The following is a 21434-nucleotide window of genomic DNA, read 5'->3' on the forward strand; positions in this document are numbered from 1 at the left end:
ATTTTATTTTGATAAGTTCCTTATCAAAATACATAAGTATTTAATTAATATCCTATTCGATCTATTTTTATCATTTATATTTAATATTCCCTATATTATGTTGTTAAAAAATACTTGAAGTATTGTTAATTTTTTTTTTTAAATCTTGTTTAATGAATATGAACTTTTTTTATAAAATTGGCCAATTATCAGAAAATCATAAATAAATTATAACTAAATTATGAAACATATTATATTTTATAACAATCGTTGAAAATTTTTTGCAAATACTTGTGTAAATATTATAAGATTGTCTTATTAACTCATTTTTATGTAAATATTTTTAAAAAATCCCGCTTCAATTGCCACGGCGGAACTACTATACCGACGAAACTGCCGAAAATGGCCGTGCAAACAACAATAGTTTTGTCAAGATTTGTGTTTGGCAATTGCACCACCAGTTTTTGCTCGTCTTAGCGTTGAAATAACATCATGTAGATCTTGTTGGCAACCTTGGCAACACTACAAGACGTACCCTAAATTGCAATAGTACTTTCTGAATATAATCTGTGTTGTGCTATTCGTCACGTAGTAATACAATTCACAATTCTATACCTCTACATTTTCTTTCATACTTGCGTATTTTTATATTCGTTAAAGAAGAAGTACTTAATTGACATTTTATATATAAAATACACTACTTTGTTTCAATAAATTAAAGATAATTTATTTGAAACAAAGTAATTTGAGAGTGCTTTGAATGGATAAGATTTACGGTGAATAAACGGGAAAAAGTCCGCAAAACGAAGCCAGAGACGGGGCACGGTTAGCTAACGTATATCTATAATGCCTGCAGGCACATGAGCCTCAAAATATGTGCAACTTTGCATAAGCAGTGAGGTAAAAACGAAAATTAATTAATTTAATCATTAGTGATATTATAAATATGAATTTTGGGTGCTATTAATGGAAAGAAATAGAAAATTGATAGCCGATTTTTTTTATTTATTTTGAAAAGTGTTTGTGCTATCGCCAAAACGTGCATTGCGTATATTTTATTCAGGCCTTTAGTTGGTCAGTGTATCAAAGACTGAAATCTCTATGTGGACCGAAAGAAACGACAAAAGTAAAGGTTTGTACGTAGAGGAAAGCTCGAAAGGCAGATTGAGCTTCCGATAAGCAGCATGCCTGCCAAACAGAAGCATCATCATTTATCTCATCATCATCATCAGCCGCAGTCTCAAGCTCCACAACAACAGCATCTTGTTAATGTTAATCAGTCTGGCATTTCTGGAGTTCCACAATATAACGCAGTTGCGGCAACGAGATACGTTGCTCATGCCAGTAAGTATTCAATTATGTATTTAATTATTTAATATGAATCGTTATCATATAATAAATATTCTATAAACATCATGACCTCAAAGAAGACCAGTTATTAGTGAGGTTAGATTCCAAACATTTTTACGTACATACATCACATTAAATAATTTCTGTAAAAATGTATATGAGAACGCTAGATTTATGATTACAAAAAAATGTTTATCGAATTAGTTAGTTTCCTTGGTTACTGTTTAGTTTATAAGAGTAAAGATTAATTTGATAATGGTACACATTTTTGTGTAATTTTAATCATTGATTAACAATTAATATTAGTTTTGATGAATTACGTAAAGGTATGTTAATTCATTTTCGATTTTTTCGTAATTTTTTTTTACTACAGAATATTACAGCATAATATTGCTTATATTCATAAACTAAACTCCAACAAATTTACCTAGGATTATAAATAAAGTTTCGTATTTTTATTTAACATTCATATAGAATGACAATCGAACGAATTAATAATTCGGTTGTTTTTAATTATGGAAGAAAAATGTTTTATGCTGATAAAAATAAGTAAATTTATAAAATATTCGGTATTCTTGGTTAACTCATAATGTTTTATCGACTAAAAATATCCACGAATTATAATTGGTTTTTATTTAACAAAGTGTTAATCAAACGCCATCCTTATTATTACATGCAAAGATTTACTAGAGTGCAGCTGTATGCTAAATTGGTATAGTTCAAAAGCCATGAACTAAACCTTCCAAAGTCGTATCTAATCGTATTACTTATATTCACATTGCATTTATTTTAAAAAAATTTTTAGCATACATATTATATATTTTTAAATTTTTATATTTAAAAATTAACTTGCATATATATTTCTTTAATTTAACCATTTTCTCGATATTTATTTCAAAAAGTTCTCATTTTGAGGTTAAGTTGCCTTGTCCGCGTGGTAAATTCCATTCCACCTGCTAGGAAAGCATGTTCATTACTCATATCAACGTTTTCATGTAAAATAATCGCGTATTTGTTATTATTCGTTTAACTCTTGTAGAAGTATTACAATGACATGTTGAAAAAGAATAGAAATAAATAGAAGGATAATAGTCTTGATAGCTAATGAAAATGGTTTTTTGAAGTAAAATTGATAATAAAATTTATTTAACAAACGTAGTAAAAAAAAGATAGTACGAATGTGCAACAGTAACGACGTAAAATACCGAAGAACGTCGAGAGTAGCCGAATTTCTAAAAGCAATCGTTTATTCATCAGAACATAGTCGTACATGTGGCAATCGAGCCACACGTCATACACGTTGTACTCATGATTGTTATATCGTGAAACGGGCTTTTTTATTGTGAGTTTATCTTTCACATACACGTCAATTTAATTATCACAATGTTTGTACAGGTACACTTTGTGTTGAAGTAACAATATAAAAAGACATCTTATAAACAATAGTGAACACAAATATATTGATAAAAAATATTGAAGTATTTACAATTAAATTATTTTTTTATTATTATTTGAATTAAGAACATACTGGATATAAATACCCGGTTACTGAATATATTTTTAGAGAAATATACAAAAGACTGGTATATAAAAAGATCGATTATCGTAAGGCGTACATATGTTTGATGAGTGATAAATGCAAGAAATAAATTCAAATTATTGACAATTCAAAAATTATGTTGACTCATGATCATTGAGATGATTTATTGAAAATAATACTGTCGAAGAAAAAGAAAGACATAAAATATTAAAGATTTTAAAATATAATTTAACAATATGTTTATGGATAAATAGTTTTCTCTCACTCTGTCTCTCTCAGTTTTTCTCAAGTAGTAGTTAGTCTTGCAACGTGTGCCAAACAACAGGACAAATTCCCAGATTCTACTATACCGGTCAAGTTATTTGGTGACATTATCGACCATATCGACCTTCTATTTCCTTTTCACTTTCGTCCACGCATCACAAAGTGAGGTTATATAATTTCATCAACATAACTGTGGATTAGTTGATACACTATCTTGCAATCCAACATGTTCTTATAAACTTTGAACATTTAATTGTGTGTAAATAATAAATATTATATTGATAAAATAATTCAAGTATTAATTATACATGACGTGTGAAGTTTAGTTTAAAAGTAATTGGCCACGAGTGCCGAGCACGTGCTTATTAAGTGGAATAGCTGCGCGCATTCTTATGAAGAAGAAATTTTAACCACATTATTAATATACAAGAAAAAGGTTTAAATCGCCGCGTAAAATATTGTGAAATCATGATATTTATTAATTTTTACGCGTAATATAGCGTAATTACCATCCCCTAATTGGGAACAATTTGAAAAATCTGTCTAGTACATGGTAACATTCAGTTTCACAAGCTTCTAGGAAAGTGACATGTCCACAGTAGTAGGTGAGTGCACAATATGATCAAATTAGTTTCGACGATTGTAATAAATTGTTAAGCTCCAATTATTTTGATACATATTTTTCTTTTGATAATTATATATATTTTTATTGTCTGTGTAACGGAGTCATTGACTTTCTAGTAATATTCAAGTTGCAGAGAGAATGATTTTTTAATTTCTACAAATTAATAATTTTTTAATCTACTCATCACATGAATACAATAGGCGTGATGACTTATTTCTTATGATTATAGTCGGACTGAGAAGAGAGTTCCTCAGTTGCTTCAATGCTTTCGGGCTCCCCACCACTGATTTTCTACCCCTTCTACCATGTTTTTTACTACTGCGCAAGCGTACAAGAACACATGAAGAACATCTGAGGAACTCTCTTCTCAGTCCGACTATATGTATCGAGCATGCAATTTTATTTGATAGTTACAGCCGGATGCAATGCCATATAGATGTCTCTCAAGTACATTTTTTTTACAATATAGCGGGACAAAATACTTAATTTAAAACTTTAAAAAATTGTAATGATCAATATCGTTGTTTAAATTAATTCATCATCATGCTAATATTTTGGAGCAATTTATTATAAAAACTTAACAATTGATTATTATTTTCAGTAAAAAATATACATTTTCAATTGATTACTCGAATTAATTAATAATTACATTAATATGAAGATTAAAATTCATGTAGAAGTTTATATGAAATATTATTCTTTCAATTTTCGTGAATTGGAGTATCAAGTATTCATTTGATACTTCAATATTATTTTACACTCTACATGTTTTTATTTTGCAACTGGAGAAGGCAATTCCGTGTATAATATATAGTTACAATATTTTTTATATTTATCTATAATGGTTTTCTTCAACTAGGTCATGCAGAACAATTTCTCCAGTTTGCAGACTTATTAATCTCGGTTTTGAATGAAAAAAATCATATTTTTTTAAGCAATGAATGTATTGAAAAGACGCCATATGTTATCGATTCGTCTACACTTTAGTGCACTCATTCTGGTACTTCGTTAGAAGTAGGTTATCCGCTAATTCCAGCTGAAGAATTAAAACCTAAAAATTAGATCAGTCAATCACAATTAATAAAACATAATAAATACTCAGTAGTATACATACCATTATATTTATTCATTTATGATTGTTGTATTGTACTTTCGACTAATTTTTATGATACATTGGTTTCCTCTGAATTACGACCATGACAACGCCCCAAACATTGTCTTAGGTCATTTTTATAAGTACACTCTCAGACATATTTATTGATCCAGCAAAAATAACTTCTCTAATTGGAATATAGTAAGAAATAATTAAATTAAGAAAAAGAATAAATATAAAAGAATGATGAATATATGTAGACACTTATCTAGTTTTAAGTTGTTACTGCGCAAGTTCTCTGCATCACCACCGTATTAAGTTGATTAATTTTTGCTTTAACTTGGACGTTGACAAATGTAGGTAATCAGAAAAAATATTTTTTGATGAATAAAAAAGAATTTCTATACTTAGTTTCACTTAAAATAAATAATAAAATAGAATAGAATGCGTGATTAATGGTTGAGAAATAAAAGAATTTTAAGAAAAAAATGGTGCAAAAAATGTGAACAAAACTAAAAGATCTCTGACCTACGTCAGCCGGTACTGGATAACACTAGACATAACACATGGGCACCGTCTAGTCACTATAGATGCTTTTAGTTATAATATATACTGTTGTACAGCGATGGTAGTGAACTAGAAAAGGAAAGAAGATGTGCGCGCGCACATTACTGGTGTGAAAGAACAGCAACTGAGAATTACAAAGAGGAAGGGAGCAATTGACGTTCAGCGATACGAGTGTTGCGGCGATTTGATGCACCACATGAAAATGATGAAGATACGAAAATTTTCGTTCACAAAGTGTTTATTATTTTATAAGTTTTGAACTTGATAATACTGAGTGATTGAACAGTTTAGATTATTAGTGAATTATCATGAATATAAGTTGGGATTTTTTGGTTCAACGAAACCCTTGGCAGACGAGTTTTGTGTTCTGAAGATTTCATCGATTTAGTGCAACATTACCTATTTAGTTTGATTTTATATTTTAGCAACTATTCCTTGATAATATTCGGAAGTTTTTGATATTTTTCTCGGCATAGTATTAATAAATGTTTAGAGAATCATTAAAAATGTGGATATTAGTGATTACAATTAGTAATAATTAATCAATTGGAAGAAAGGAGATTACATATAATTAAATAATAAAATTAAAACGAAGAATAGTGGATAGATAATGAATTCAAGAAAAACTGAAAATTAACAGTTTTATTGATTTAAAAATTAATTATAAAAGTGTAATTATGATTATGATTGCTTATCATTCAAAAGTAATTTTAGGCTGTGATGTGCTCTGTAATGTGATTAATTTTTTAATTATTAAAAAACAGTAATTAGAAGAAATGCAAATACTAGACAAGAGGAATCAATCGATATCTATTGGTCAGAGTGGCAATTGTTTTATATCGATCCTGGGAGTCGATATTTCTCTGACAATAGAACTGTCGAAATTTAAACCAATGAAAATAAGGGTTGTATGCAATAAATAGAATTGAACATAAATAATAATCTGATAATACTTACATCGATTTTTATAAGAAAAATAATGACGTGAAAAAATTATAAAATTGATAAAAAATCAAGAAAAAAATCAGCACATTAAATTAGTGTAAAAATAACATAAATAAAAGAAGAAGAGAAAAGAATTATAAGTAAATAAAGATAAAGGGATTTCGCAATAATGGTATCAAGATACGGAGTAGCTAAGGATGGTACGATTGGTGTAGCTGTCAGCATTGGGCCAATGCATTGCTTTTTACCTCATTGTGGCGGAGGTGCTGGTGGTCCAGCTCATTTTTCAACTCATCCACCAAATAATCCGCCAAACCACAATCATATTCATCCCCATAACCACCAGTCTTTGATACCGCCTCAGTCACTTAGTCCTCAACAACATTTGAGACAGATAAATCACGTTCAACAACAGTCACAGCATCAAAGTCAACAATCACCTCAATATCGAATTATTGCTGGTAATGCGTGTAACAAAATAATTTTCTATCATTCCTTGGTACTTTTTTTTAAATTTTTTATTCATTGGTTGATTGTTCTAATTTATTAATAACATTTACAATATTTTAAAAAATATTTGTAAACTTAATGATGAAATATTCAAAAAATCCTGTTTAAAATTATTTAATTAAACGGAGTAAATTTTATTGAGAAGTTAATTTTAAATGTAAGCATACACTGTATATAAGCTTGAAAAATTTATTTAGCTAGAACTAGTACAAAATACCTTGGTCAATCTATTTGTTGCTATAGCAATTACATCTGTCTGTCTCCAGATAGCAGCACTCAATTCTTTCTCCATGTTGTACAAACATGGCTACTCGGAATTTTCTATGTGGAATATATTTTGTGAAAATTGATTGATTTCGTATTTTGTAGTGTTTATATTTTATAAACTATATTTATATTTTTATTATTATATATATCTAATTAATTTAGCATAAAAATTTTGGTATTATACTAAAAAATAGTCATTTATTAACTAATAATTTTCATGTAAAAACGAATGGTAGGAAATGAAAGTGATGATAGTTTCATCAGAGTGAAAGCAATGATGAAAAAAATAATATAAAATAAAAAGAAAAATCAAAATCTACTCCAAAAATTAGGAAAAATTCTGTGTATGCAAACACAGTCTAATTGAGTAAGTCCTATAAGTATTTTGTGTTAAAATACCATGTACCTAATGCTTAACCTATTCTAGAGATAAGTCATTTAAAAATCCATGAAAATGAAATTGGAAAAAAACCATTTTATAAAATAATCATATTAGTGCAAATTAAAATTTGTTTCCAATCTCTTATTGTAAATTTGATACTGTTTTTGTAGTGGCTATAACTAAACTTTCTGTGTATTTCTTCTCTAGATTAAATTAAAAATTTACATTTTGTAGAGTAACATACGTTACGACACTTAATGTGAGGTAAAGTGACGTGGCTTATATGTTAGCAATTTTCTTAATGTATTGAAGATTTTATCTTCTAACAAATTTTCTAACTTCATTGTTAGTCGATTAACCATTTACAATTATTCATATAATAGATAGTTTATAATTTCAATATAAAATTATATTTCTAAATTTATTCAAATATTTCAATTACATCGTATAAAACAACTTTAAAAAGTTCATCTTTAATTGTATCTAAAAACGCATCAAGTATTATATCAAAAAATTAACTCTTTCTAAAAATATTTATATAATTTTTGACTTTCAATTTTAATATTTAATATATGACTACTTATTAAACTTTATTGGTCCAATAAGTAACTTTTGGTAGTATCACATTGTTATTAATTATCTTATCTAAAAAATTTTGATTCATCGTTAAGATTTTTCAGATAATAAGAATAATTCTCAGATTTCCGCACTTCATTGTTTTTAAATGATTGAAGATTCTTAAAAAAAAAATTCTCAACCTTATGTACGTCCAAAAAATTGATCAGTAATTATTAGGAATTTGTTTAAAAATACTAAATTAAATGAAACATTAATATCTGTTTTAGGTTCTGATTTTCATGTGCCAGGACAAAGTTACGGCGCCCAACCAGGGGGGCAGGTGGGTGGTGGTGCAAGTAGTTTAGGGGTATCAGGGGGAAGAGGACCGCCATCACTAAGTGGTATACAGTCGCTAGGACAAACAACACCAGGGTTACAATCTGGTGGACCTGCTGGAGCCCAACAACCACCGGCTCAAACACCAACTCCTGGAGTTCAACAACAACAGCCACAAGGCCCACCAGTTACGACAACACCTCCAGTACACACACCATCACCCCAAGAAATGGGAAAACAAATTCATCATCCGTCACAATCAGCTTCTCTACAACAATCTTATGTTACTAATCAGTCAAGAGCAGTTCAGCAGGTGAGTCTCATAAAAGATTAAATAGACATCTATGAAAACTGTTTTGATTGAAAGTAATAATATGAAAAGAAGATTGAATGGCAAAAGTAAAACAGAAGTTAAGATGGAAAATGAATTAGATTCTAATGAAATTTTATTTTAGGGATTTTTTCCAATGGCTACTAGACCGGTACAATCTCGAAACTCAGGTCATAGAAATAGTCAAGGAAGTGGCGCTTCTCATGTAGTTAGTATGCCCGGTGTTGCGGGAGGTGCTGGACAACCACCTACTCTATATTCACATCATGGTAACATAAATGTACCAGGAACACCGATGCTTGTTCCTGGTCAAGTTCCTAGTATCCACACAGGTCATCATACAACTATGTATTCTGTGAACAATCAAATGTCACAAATTGCAGTACGTACCAAATTCGTTTAGCCTATGAATTATTTTCTCCATACAATATAAGTTAATATTAGACACCTTTGAATAAATTCAATAATTATGTATTTGTTTGTGTATAGTTTCAACAACACAGACATCAAGCGCATCAAGGTCAACAGTTTTTCACTAGTTTTCCAGCACATGCACTGATACAACCAAATATATTCCCATACACACCCGGGCCTACAGCGCAATTTCAATGTGAGTAATTTATTTCAAAATCAGCTTTCACTCAAATTTCTATTATCATTTATGTACAATATCATACTTTGTTTGAAAAAAAAAGTTGAAATATAGGAAATTTGTTTTGTATAAATATTTTATAAATAAAACCAATACATTCTAGATTGTTATCCTCCTCATCATCCACAAAATACTGCGATGAACTTGAGTAGGACAAATACTAATACAATGAGTGGAGGCGGTCAACATATAGGGGGTCCGCTGGCCGGAGCCCAAGGAACTGCTGGAGTTCCACAAGGTACGCTTCAACAACCGTCACAGCAGCCACAAACAATACCTCAAATGGCGATATCGCTTACCCCAACAGGTAAACTTCTTAAATCGATTAATTTATATTCATAAATATGAACTTTCACTTTCTATGAGAGCAATAAACGCAATATTTAATTACATATAATTAATGTAAAAAATGATTTTAGCTTATACTGGACATAGTACTGGTACGATAAATTCAATAAATCCTACGTATCAAAAAGTAACAGCAAGACCTTGCGCATTGATGGATATCGTTGATCCAACTACAGGCAAAAATGTTGCTGAAGACATTTATAGAAATGCTGCCGCTTCTCCAAGTGAAGACTCAAATAGTAAAGATACTAATCAACCACAGGTAAATATTTAGAAACCAATTTTGAAAGAATTTTTTTTTGTAAAACTTTCATGAGTATATTATAATTTTTTGTAATTATTAAATGATTTAAACCCATAAACAAGTTAAATAATAATGTTTTTTTTTTATTAATTTTGTTAAGAATCATGCGATAATTGCACAATTCGCATCGCTAGTTGCCAAGGCAGCAAACGAAGATTTGGATACGAATACAAGTTCATCGGCCAATAATGTCCAAAATAATCAACAATCGTCTACACAATCCAGTGCAAACAATCAAAGTATAAGGAACTCTAGACATGCTGCCGCTTCCCCAAGTGAAGACTCGAATAGTAAAGATACTTCTCAACCACAGGTAAATATTTAGAAACCAATTTTGAAACAGTTTTTTTTTGTAAAACTTTCATGAGTATATTATAATTTTTTGTAATTATTAAATGATTTAAACCCATAAACAAGTTAAATAATAATGTTTTTTTTATTAATTTTGTTAAGAATCATGCGATAGTTGCACAATTCGCATCGCTAGTTGCCAAGGCAGCAAACGGAGATTCGGATACGACTACAAGTTCATCGGCTAGTAATGTCCAACATAATCAACAATCGTCTACACAATCCAGTGCAAACAATCAAAGTATAAGGAACTCTAGACATGCTGCCGCTTCCCCAAGTGAAGACTCGAATAGTAAAGATTCTTCTCAACTACAGGTAAATATTTAGAAACCAATTTTGAAACAGTTTTTTTTTGTAAAACTTTCATGAGTATATTATAATTTTCTGTAATTATTAAATGATTTGAACCTATAAACGAGTTGAATAATAATGTTTTTTTTTTATTAATTTTGTTAAGAATCATGCGATAGTTGCACAATTCGCATCGCTAGTTGCCAAGGCAGCAAACGGAGATTCGGCTACGACTACAAGTTCATCGGCCAGTAATGTCCAACATAATCAACAATCGTCTACACAATCCAGTGCAAATAATCAAAGTATAAGGAACTCTAAAACCCAATCAACCTCTAGCAAAGATTCAAAGCCTTCTGTTGAAGAACCAACTTTATTATCCAACTCTACTATTTCTAATAAAGAAAATAATTCGACCATTCAGTCGCCATCATCATTGTCAACGCCTAGTGGTTTTATACCTGACACAGAGTCAAAAAATGTGTCACCAACTGATTCTCAAGGACCCAGTGCTATAACTGATAATTCGCAACCAGCTAATGGTTCACCAGTGCTCTTTTCTAATCGTGACCACACTCAGAATGTGAAAACTTCATCAAATTCACCACCACGACGGAAATCTCATAATCACTATCAACAGCCCCAGCAACCATCAGCGAATATTAGTGTAGTTACTGCAGCTAATAATTCTTCAGTTTCTGATGTTCCAGCAACGAATAAAGATTCTATTAAGGATAAAAAAATTAATGATAAGACTCTTAATACTTCAAATAAAGTTGCATCGTCTACGATTCCGAACCAAAACGAACAACAACCCACTTATCATCATAAATCTAATGAGGATGGAATTGAAGACAAAACAGAAATGGAATCTGGAGCTAAAAATGATGTTCAACAAAAGGCATCTGACAGTGAGTTAATTAAATATTTTTCGATTTTTTAATATTATTAACAAATTAGTGATAAATTTTAATGAATTAACTACTGTTTCAATAAACAATTTAATCAGTATTGATTAATTAAAAGTAAAATGATAATATATGCCACAGACACGTGATTAGTTGATTAATTCAGTATAAGAGAACTTGTCATATTCAAACGAGGCAAGCACCTTTCGCTCATTTGAGAATGTGGTCTGACTTGCTTAGGAGCTTTTGTTTTTTATTTCTTTTGTTATAATAATTATTATCAGCTTACAATTGCTAACTAAATGTGAAAGAAAATTAATAAGTAAATAATACATGAAAAATTATGCCATAAATATTTTAATAGTTGTAACTTTCAAAACTCAATGAAATAGATACATCAGAAATGCATCAAAAAATTTTTTCTATGCACACTTATAGAAAAATAACTCTCTCTAACGCGCTTGCTCGGTTCCTCGGCCCTCGAACTCTGGGGGAACTAATTTAAGAAATTATATGTAGTGCCTGTTGGTTTGCCTCAGTTTGCAAGTTAAAATAGACATGTGAAAGTCGCGTTGATATCTTGTCGTGTCCTATGTCTGACGACAAATATTTACTTAACACCAACAAATTGAACGTCTTTTTTGGCAATAATTATTTTTACCACCTTAAATAATAATGATATTTATTGATTAATTAATTTATTTCATTAATCTGACTACTGTTTAATTGCTATACTAGACATTCTGGCCTCAATTACCATATATTGACTTTTTACATGTTTAAAAGAAATTCCAAGAATTCCAAACTTGATCATTTTGTCGTACTTTTACATACTCAATTTAAATAAGTTTCACTAAAAGAAAATACATGGTTTATTTGAATTTTTTCTCTGTCACTATGTGTACATGACAAAATAATAAATGTTCATTTTAATTGGCACATATTGTTGCTTTTATGAAAGCAAAACTACATTGACGTTGGCGAAGACCCGATAGTTTTATAAATAAATTGTGAATCAGTACAGTTTGTTGCGACCTCGTGAAATTCAAGATCTAGATGCTCTTATACCTTGCGCCATTTTTATTTCTTTTTCGCGTGTGTTAATTAATTATCAATATTAATCATGCGTTTATTCAGCATATGAATGAATTTATATTGAGTGAATACAAGTGCAGATTCATTAAAGACTATTTTAGTGAATATTTGTGCATGAACAGAACACTGGGAACGTGACTTGAGGTCAGTAAGAATGAGCGAGAGGACAAAAAATGGCAGCGGACGTGCTAGCAGTAACTCAAGATCGAGAAGTCGTAATCGACAAAGTTCCCGGGATCATGGTACTTTCCCCTTGATTTTATTTTCAGTCAATTACAACATTAATTTGATAAAAAACGTTTCAAAAAAGTGCCAACATTAATTTTAGTAGCAAGAACTTTCATGAATGAAAAAGAATTCGTATCTTATGCACAGTAGATAAAAATATTTTTAGATCAATTAATATTTTATTTTAATAATGATCTGATTTTATCCAGAAAAGTCAAATAAATTGATGTAATTAGTTATATCTATTTTATGTTAAGAAATCATATTTAATTATGATAAATTTGATTTCATGACTTTTGAATGTAATAAGTTATTCATTATTGCAAATTATTTTCAGATATATTTAAGTAATAACAAGCAAAAAACATTCCTAAACGACAGGAACTTGTTTTCAAATAATAAGTAAAAACCTTCATAAATTACAAAATATCATTATAATAAAAAAAAAACCGGTTGAATAAATTTTTAAAATTAAATGTAAATTTACTATTAGGTAAATTTTATCAACACAAAAAAAACTAAATTTACAATTATCGGTTAAGATGATAAGAAGTGCTCAGTGAGTTTTAAGTTATGAAGCGTTCAATATTAAAATTCGATCAAATTCAACATTTTAAAATTTATATCAAGTTCAGACCAACATTCTCAAATTTATTTAAATTGATTTAAGTTATATCTTGTGTCAACAAAATTCAATGAAAAAATATGTTTCACTTTGATAATTAATCACTTTTTAATTTAGTTTGTAATAAGAGAAATATTTTATCATTATAAATTGCGAGTTAAAAATTTTTTTAAACTTAAATTACTTTTAAATTTATATAATTATTAAATATAATGTTTAATTGTTATATAGGCAAATCAATGCAGAAACAAAAAAATAAAAATAAACTTAAAGGCCGGGATCTCAATCGCAAAGGTGCTGAGAAAGAAGGCACCGATATGGATGCTTTTGTAAATCCAGTGCCACAACCAGTGAAACCAGAAGAAAAAGAACCCTTGCCATCGAAGACTGGTCCAAATGTTGAGCTACAACAGCAACAACAACAGCCACCAATTATTGAAGCTATAGTAATTGAAAAGAAAGAAAAGAATTCTGAGAAAGTAGAGCCAACTGTACTGAGTCAACAGGAACAATTAGTTAAATCACTTTCGGTAGAGACAACAGTTCCTAATTCTTTAGAAACGCCTGTGAAAGATGATGTACCTGTTGAAAATTCATTGACTGAAAAAATAGTTGCTCCCGTAGTTGAAGAATTAGAGAAAAAAGTAGTTAAAGATTCACCAGCAATCATTGAAGACAGTAAAAAATCTTCTAATTTGCCAGAAAAAAAGAATAATGATGTTGTTGATCATGCAATTGTCAATGATACTGATATTGAAGCAATTGTAGCTCAAAAAAATGAAGAGAATACTAAAGTGTCTGCTAATCTTCGTCGTACTGATGAGACTAATTTAACTGATACATCTGTGATTGAAAAACAAAATGATAACGAGCCTCCAAATAAAATAGAAACGGTGGTTAAGGCTGCAGCACCACAATTAAATTATAAGTATAATAATTATCAATGGAGTCCAACAAATACTAGTGGCAAAAAAGAATATGATCGTGATTTTCTTATGAAACTACAAGACGATCCACGATGTAAAATCAGACCTGCAAATCTACCTGACTTAGAAGTTGTACTGAAAGATTGCTCAAGAGTAAGTAAATTTTTTTTATTAATAATCATAAATTTCTTTAGGTCGATATTAAATGAGAGTTTAAAAATTTATTAATTTCATTTTAGCAAACAACTCGTAATAATAACATAGGTATGCGGATTTTTAAAGACACCAGGGTACACGAACAATTTTTCCCTGAATTTTCAAAATCCTCCTTCGGCTCGAAATTGGTAAGATATTTTCTTAGTTTTAGTTTGTGTATATTAAATATTATATAACGAAAATTTAGATGATGGTATTGATGAAAGTAGTGGACTGAAAAGTTTTTGAGGAAAACTTATAATTTACTGATAAATAGAATTTTTTAAAAGTATTATTTTTCAACAGTTGACGCATATTTTATAACAATTTTTTACTTTTTAACATTTAAGCCTCCTCCAATGAATAAAAAGAGTTATCAGGGCAAATCTAAAGTAATCAAACCAAATGTGATTCATGTATCGTTATCACTACGTGAAGACGTAAAGTTACGTGAGACTGAAAATGCTTGGAGACCAACGCATCTTAAACCGCAAAATCAAGAAGAAGAAAACCAAAAAATACAAACGCTTTATAAAAAAGTACGTAGTATATTAAACAAACTAACACCACAAAAATTCACTACGCTTGTAAATCAAATGAAAGAATTAAATATCGATACACAAGAAAAATTAGATGGTGTTATTAAATTAGTATTCGAGAAAGCTATTGATGAACCCAATTTCTCAGAAGCTTATGCTTTGATGTGTTCCGAACTATCTAATACTACTACATTGTCGGCTACTGAACAAGATAAAAAAGAGAAAAATGCTGCTTTCCGTAAGACACTTTTAATTCGCTGCCAAACAGAATTTGAAAAAAATGCAGTCGATGAAGAAGAAAGAGCTAAAAAACTGAAAGAAATTGACGACTGTACAGAACCTGACAAGAAAAAGGAATTACAAATGCTTCTTGAAGAAGAAGATCGTAGAATAAGATTGAAATCTGTTGGAAACATACGATTCATTGGAGAACTTTATAAGCTGAGAATGCTTAAACCTGATATTATGGACCAATGCATACAAAGATTATTACGAAGTATTGATGAAGAAAATTTGGAATGTCTGTGCAAGTTATTGTCAACGATTGGAAAAATATATGAAAAGAAAAATAATTTATCTGATTACTTTAAAAAACTAGAAGAGCTTGTGAGTACAAAAAACAGAAAAATTAATTCCCGGGTTCGATTTATGATTCAAGATGTAATCGATTTAAGATTAAACAATTGGATTCCTCGACGAGAGGAAAATAATCCTAAGACAATCGATCAAATTCAAAAAGAGGTTGAATCAGAGCGTATCGAATATCCATTAAATAATCCGATCATGAATACTCCTCGAAAGGACGATCGAAACAATGATAATAGAAGAAAAAATCGTGAGTTTATTTTATATTTAAATTATTGAGCATATAATTAAAGTCTTATTTAATTTGTATGTTCAAAATTTTTATCATTCATAGTAAGATTTTTTTTTATGTCTAACAATTTTTATAATTGTAGGAGGTCCCCACTCAGATGATGGTTGGAGCTCAGTAGGTAAACGAATACCATTCGCTGTAGAAACTTCGAAATTCAATACGAAACCTCCAGCAATGGATGAAATCAAGCTAGGCAACAGATCTAATTACTTATGGAACGTTGCTAATGCTGGAAATAAATTTGCTGTTCTCAGTAGTATATCATCAGAACAAGATAAACGGTCACCGTGTTTACCACTTTCTGGGTTAGTTTATTTAACAAGAAACATGGTTTTTTAAATAATTTATTTGTGCTTTTTAAAATAATTATTTATTTGATCATATTTAGATCACGATCAACCGGTCCAAGAGAATATCGAATAGAGCCCGACACTCATAAGTCTGCTTGGAATGATAACCGAGGTTCCCGAAATGGAAGTCATCCAATGGGTAGTGGTAGCAGTAGCAGTAATTCAAGTCGAGAAAATTCGATAATGGATGGATCAAAGAGTCAAAGTATTTCTATGCCACCACCATCGAATAAATTCAAACCTACTACTATTAGTAGTTGTATGCCGCCAAGTAATACTCCGATTAGTAATAGACGCCAAAAGAGTGAAGATGAATTAGAAGACGTTATTAAGGCTCTACTTGATGAATGTAAATCATTTGTAGATACTAAGGCATTCATCACAGTAAGTTATTGTTCAATTTATATTTAATTATTATAGGTTAAATTTTAACATAGTTCTTATAAATAAAATTTTCTATTTTATTATAGGTTGCAATGGAAGAAATCCAAGACAACTTTGATAGCTCAACATATCCACTCTTTATTCGATCATCAATAAATTCTGTACTTGATCGATCAACAGTGGTTCGTCAAAGATTTTCAATTTTACTTGCTCATATGATTAACGAAAATTTTATTCCTCTCAGTCTGTTTCAATCAGAGTAAGTTACCTTCGTTACATACATATTTTTACTTATATTTTCAGAACTTTGAATTTCATTGCATTTTCATTTATTTTCTAGATATAAGCAAATTATAGAAGGTGCGGACGAGTTGGTCATTGATATTCCAATGTGTTGGGCATACTTTGCAGAAATATTATGTAAGTTTAATTAATTTTTTATTGACTATAATTAATTATTAATGATACTTCGATGATGATTTTTATTTAACCATAATCATATTGATGACTATTAAGATTGCTCAACAGGCCTGAAAATAAAAAATTTTTATATCATAAACATTATTCCTTAATAATTTGTCATTAATTTTGAAATATTTAATTAACCTTTATAGCGGAATTGTTAGTGGCGAATGCTCATCCGTTCAGCGAATTGAAACAAACTGTAGACATACTCAAGACTGCTGGAACGTGTGGAAAACTGCTAGGAGAATTATTTAATATATTATCTAAAGATCAAGGACCTAAATGGGTTATTGATAAATGGGACCAAAGTGGACTACAATGGAGTGATCTGCTGGATTCAGAACAAGAAAATATTGATAATATTTTTAGCAAATATAAGCTAGAATTTTTGATAAATGGCTCTTATAATTCTGAAATGTCAATGTCTGACAAAGTAATTCCTCTCGCTGAGCGTATAGATGATATTCATGATCACTTAATAAAATTATTACGTGGTAGTTCCTTCGACAATATTACAAGTTGGATAACTGTAAGTGTTTCTTTTTTTTTATAGAGATATTAATTTATATTGGTGTTCGTAATCTAATATAAGCATAATTTTTTTAGGCGAATGTCGGTCCACAATCAAAAGAAAAATTATTTATAAAAACTCTCGTCACTGCAATTATGGAAGTTTCGACAGGTAAAATTTACTAAAATTGAGTGCATACAAAGTGCGCGTCGTAGATGTATAATGAAAATTAGTAATTTTTTAAATTTCCTGCATGAATAAAATAACCAATAAAGAAAAAATCGCTCATTTTTTCGATATATTTTAATTATTAGCTAACTTCATATATCCATATAAATTTATGAATAGGAGGATTAGTTTCGATATTTAATACTTTATAAGCTATTTAATTAAACAGTCAAATTTATTTAGTATTAATTTGTGTTTTCTTTCAGAACCGGTAAAAGAGACATATAAATTCCTTCGTGATAATTTTAATAAATTTGTACCTCTTTTAACACGGTATATCGATGCTGAGCCACAACTAGAACTTCAATGTCTACTGGCATTAGAAATACAAGACTATAAACTTGACCACCCTCAAGGTATTTAATTTTTTTTATGTTTAATAAAATACCAATATAAATGATGTACAGTATTCTAATGGATACAATTTGTGATTTTTGTTATAGGTATACTGAGCAATATAATTCAAATCCTCTTTGACAGTAGCACAATTTCAGACGAAGCGTTTTTGGCCTGGCAGAATTATATGGATCCTACGGTCATACGTAGTCATCCCATCGTGGTGACAAACTTAGCCACATTTTTTGAAGGTCTAAAGGATCGTAGTGAATCTAGTGAAGAATCGTGAAACATGTCTTCTAGATATTTATAACTAATTTTAAACTACGAACAATAAATGTAAAAAAAATTACTATTGACGATTTACCAATAATTTTCTTATCGTCATTAAGAATTTTTTTGAAAGATTCTCAGCGTTTTTACGCTGAGTGCGTGCATGCAAAAGTGTATGAATGTTTATGGATTTGTTGAATCAATCCATTGTGCTGAAATTTGTAAATTTATTACAAGTCGCATGCAAACATAATTAAATTGATTTTTTTAAAAGGTAAAAATGTTATATAATTGTGTTTTGAGAACGATGAACACAAGTAATACTATAAAAGAAAACAAATGAACAGCTTCGGTAAAATAATTTACCAAGTGTTAAACGTGGAAAGGTGAATGTATACAATTTGGTATGGTTATACTAAAAATAATACATTATACAATCATTTTACAATAGTGAGCAATTGTAAAAAATATACAGAAAACAACAAATATAATAAATATTATATTTGACATATGTTATATATTAAGATAAATACATAATCATTGTATTATTAATTATTTATCGCTCTGACAACGATAGATTCGTTATTTTACGTTTGTACTAGTGTAATAATGCTGATGAATAAATGTTGAAAAATGGAAAATACACTATGAAAAATGCAAAAATTCTCTCTATTGTAAAAACAAATACGCTATTTATGAATTCGATGAATAAGGTCGTATAATGTAACCTTATAGATAGTATATTGTATAATTATTTTACAGAACTTCATAAAAAAAATAAAACTAAAATACAAAATGCGGTAGCTATAAAAAACAAAAAAGCGTCTGAGGATTTCAGTTTGCAGTAATAATGCCTGATTTGGGATAACTATTTTTTAAAATTTCGCGTATATATATCTCTAAATAATTTAAATATATTATCGATTAGAGCGTGATCAGCGGTCAACATATAAAAAATAAACAATGCATTAGATAACATTCAAAATAAATGAAATATTCCGATGAATCTGTACAAATGGTAGATTTTTTTGATTACACAAATTAGCAGAGTCAGAATTATTCCGCGAATTGAGGCATTACAAGAAATAATCAGCATACATTTTTTAGAGAAAATTAACGAAATACTAAAAAGTTCTACGAAAAGATTAAAAATATAATCTTTTATTAACAATAAGGAATGTTATGGTGTTAAAATACTTGCCGATTTCATCTATAAGTAATCTTACTTGTGACAGATATTATGATAGTCTTTTTAAGGCTAAAATTTTAACAATAAATGGAGTTATACGTGTTCGTAACTTACATTTTTCGTATTAATTAATATTCATAATTGTACAAAATATAAAAAAAATCCAAACACCAATGATGTTCTTCATCTTTTTTTGAAATATTATAAAAATAAGACACGTATTTGTAAATTAAAAAAAAAAAAAACTTATAAAAACGACAGAATAAAAAAATTGCTCTTGCAAATGTCTGCGAAAAATAAATTTGACCTCAGTAGATTTGAGGTAGTTTTGATTTTTGTATATTCTTCTTGATTTATTTTGTAACTAAATATATCTAACTTAGATTTTGAATAATATTAATGTATAATATTCATATGAACATAAAAATAATTTTATGTTATTATTTTAATTTAACGAGAGATCCAATGAACTCAATAAGTTTATAAGCGGTGAGGGGCGATAAACAGAATACAAACACCGTCCACATGAAATGATGAAAATACACTCAATGTTCATTTGTTTTCTCTCACTTGTCAATTAAATAAGAATGACGCATACCACATATTTTTTTTACATATTATACATATATGTATTATTTTTGCTTGTTACCGAATGTTATAAAAGCGAAGAAAATTAAAATCATCTTCGCCTAGGAAAAATACCATTTTATAGTAAAATTTATCGACTAATAAGTTCATGAAATTTATTTTGCTTTCATGCTTTCGATTTTCTGTCATGTAATGGTATGCACAGAAAATCTTTATAAATATGAATGATAAATATAATAATGGTAATTAATTAATTAATCAATTAATTAATTAAAATTATAGTAACAATAATAATAATAAGATATACTTGATGAATATATTAGAATAATTTATATATGAATAAAAAAAGTTGTTAAATAAATGATAGATTGTTAAGATACTTTATGAATGGAAAATAATAAATAATCATGTGGACATAGTGTGAGTGTGTGATAATAGATTTTTGGTGAAATATTGAATATTTGGGGATAAAAATATACTCTTGTAAATAATAGTTATGTAGTGATATCGAGGTTAATAATAATTAACTAACTAAGGGAATAATGAAATTTGTAGAAAAAGTGTCTAATGGGTCAAAACTACATTATGAACATTTCCACTACGAAAACATAAAAAAAACTTGTGCGCGTATTTTATTGTGCAGCACTTCTGGGAAAAAGGTGTATTGAACTCTAATTGTGAAGTTAAATATTAATGAGCTGCTGTATTGCATCAATATATTGAATACAAAAATGAAACGTCGAAATGAACATTCAAACTTTCATTAAAAATGTTCAGTACTTCCTGTGTATATGTAAAACAGTATAAATACATATATCGCTGATAGAATAATGATTGCTGATTGAACAAATTAACACCATAATAAACTTTTAAACGTATGTACTACATTAATGAACCCATCTACAAAAAACAAGAAAATGAAAAATAAATACTTGACGTCAGATTTTTGAATTTTATCATTGCTTAATGTATTTCAATCATCATTGATAAGTTTATAGTAAACATAAATATTTTATATTTTATT

General features: G+C 29.0%; 1 protein-coding gene and 1 long non-coding RNA gene across 4 annotated transcripts; one reads left to right on the plus strand and one right to left on the minus strand.

The window, feature by feature from the left end:
• The first annotated feature begins 503 nt into the window (after positions 1 to 503).
• On the plus strand, positions 504 to 21353 carry LOC118066315 (eukaryotic translation initiation factor 4 gamma 3-like). Of its 3 annotated transcripts, XM_035082259.1 has the most exons (21): positions 504 to 879; positions 1043 to 1323; positions 8368 to 8729; positions 8872 to 9129; positions 9237 to 9357; positions 9503 to 9706; positions 9819 to 10009; positions 10152 to 10364; positions 10505 to 10717; positions 10860 to 11604; positions 13781 to 14628; positions 14715 to 14819; positions 15021 to 16044; positions 16169 to 16391; positions 16475 to 16820; positions 16907 to 17079; positions 17161 to 17240; positions 17435 to 17814; positions 17892 to 17967; positions 18231 to 18380; positions 18468 to 21353. In XM_035082259.1, the coding sequence occupies exons 2-21, from the start codon at positions 1164 to 1166 to the stop codon at positions 18647 to 18649; spliced, it is 6054 nt and encodes a 2017-aa protein (XP_034938150.1). In that variant the 5' UTR covers positions 504 to 879; positions 1043 to 1163; the 3' UTR covers positions 18650 to 21353. The 3 variants fall into 3 exon arrangements, with proteins under 3 accessions (XP_034938150.1, XP_034938151.1, XP_034938149.1); XM_035082260.1 differs by lacking the exons at positions 504 to 879; positions 1043 to 1323 and adding an exon at positions 3449 to 3738; XM_035082258.1 differs by lacking the exons at positions 504 to 879; positions 1043 to 1323 and adding an exon at positions 5996 to 6824.
• Positions 3000 to 3450, minus strand: LOC118066326 (uncharacterized). Its single transcript, XR_004690230.1, has 2 exons — positions 3135 to 3450; positions 3000 to 3047 (listed from the first exon to the last, which is right to left on the minus strand). It is a non-coding gene; the product is annotated as an uncharacterized lncRNA (long non-coding RNA).
• Positions 21354 to 21434: the final 81 nt, after the last annotated feature.

The sequence above is a fragment of the Chelonus insularis genome, unplaced genomic scaffold (assembly GCF_013357705.1).
Source record: "Chelonus insularis isolate UGA/USDA-ARS -01 unplaced genomic scaffold, ASM1335770v1 contig_339_pilon, whole genome shotgun sequence".
In the NCBI taxonomy this organism is placed as follows: domain Eukaryota; kingdom Metazoa; phylum Arthropoda; class Insecta; order Hymenoptera; family Braconidae; genus Chelonus; species Chelonus insularis.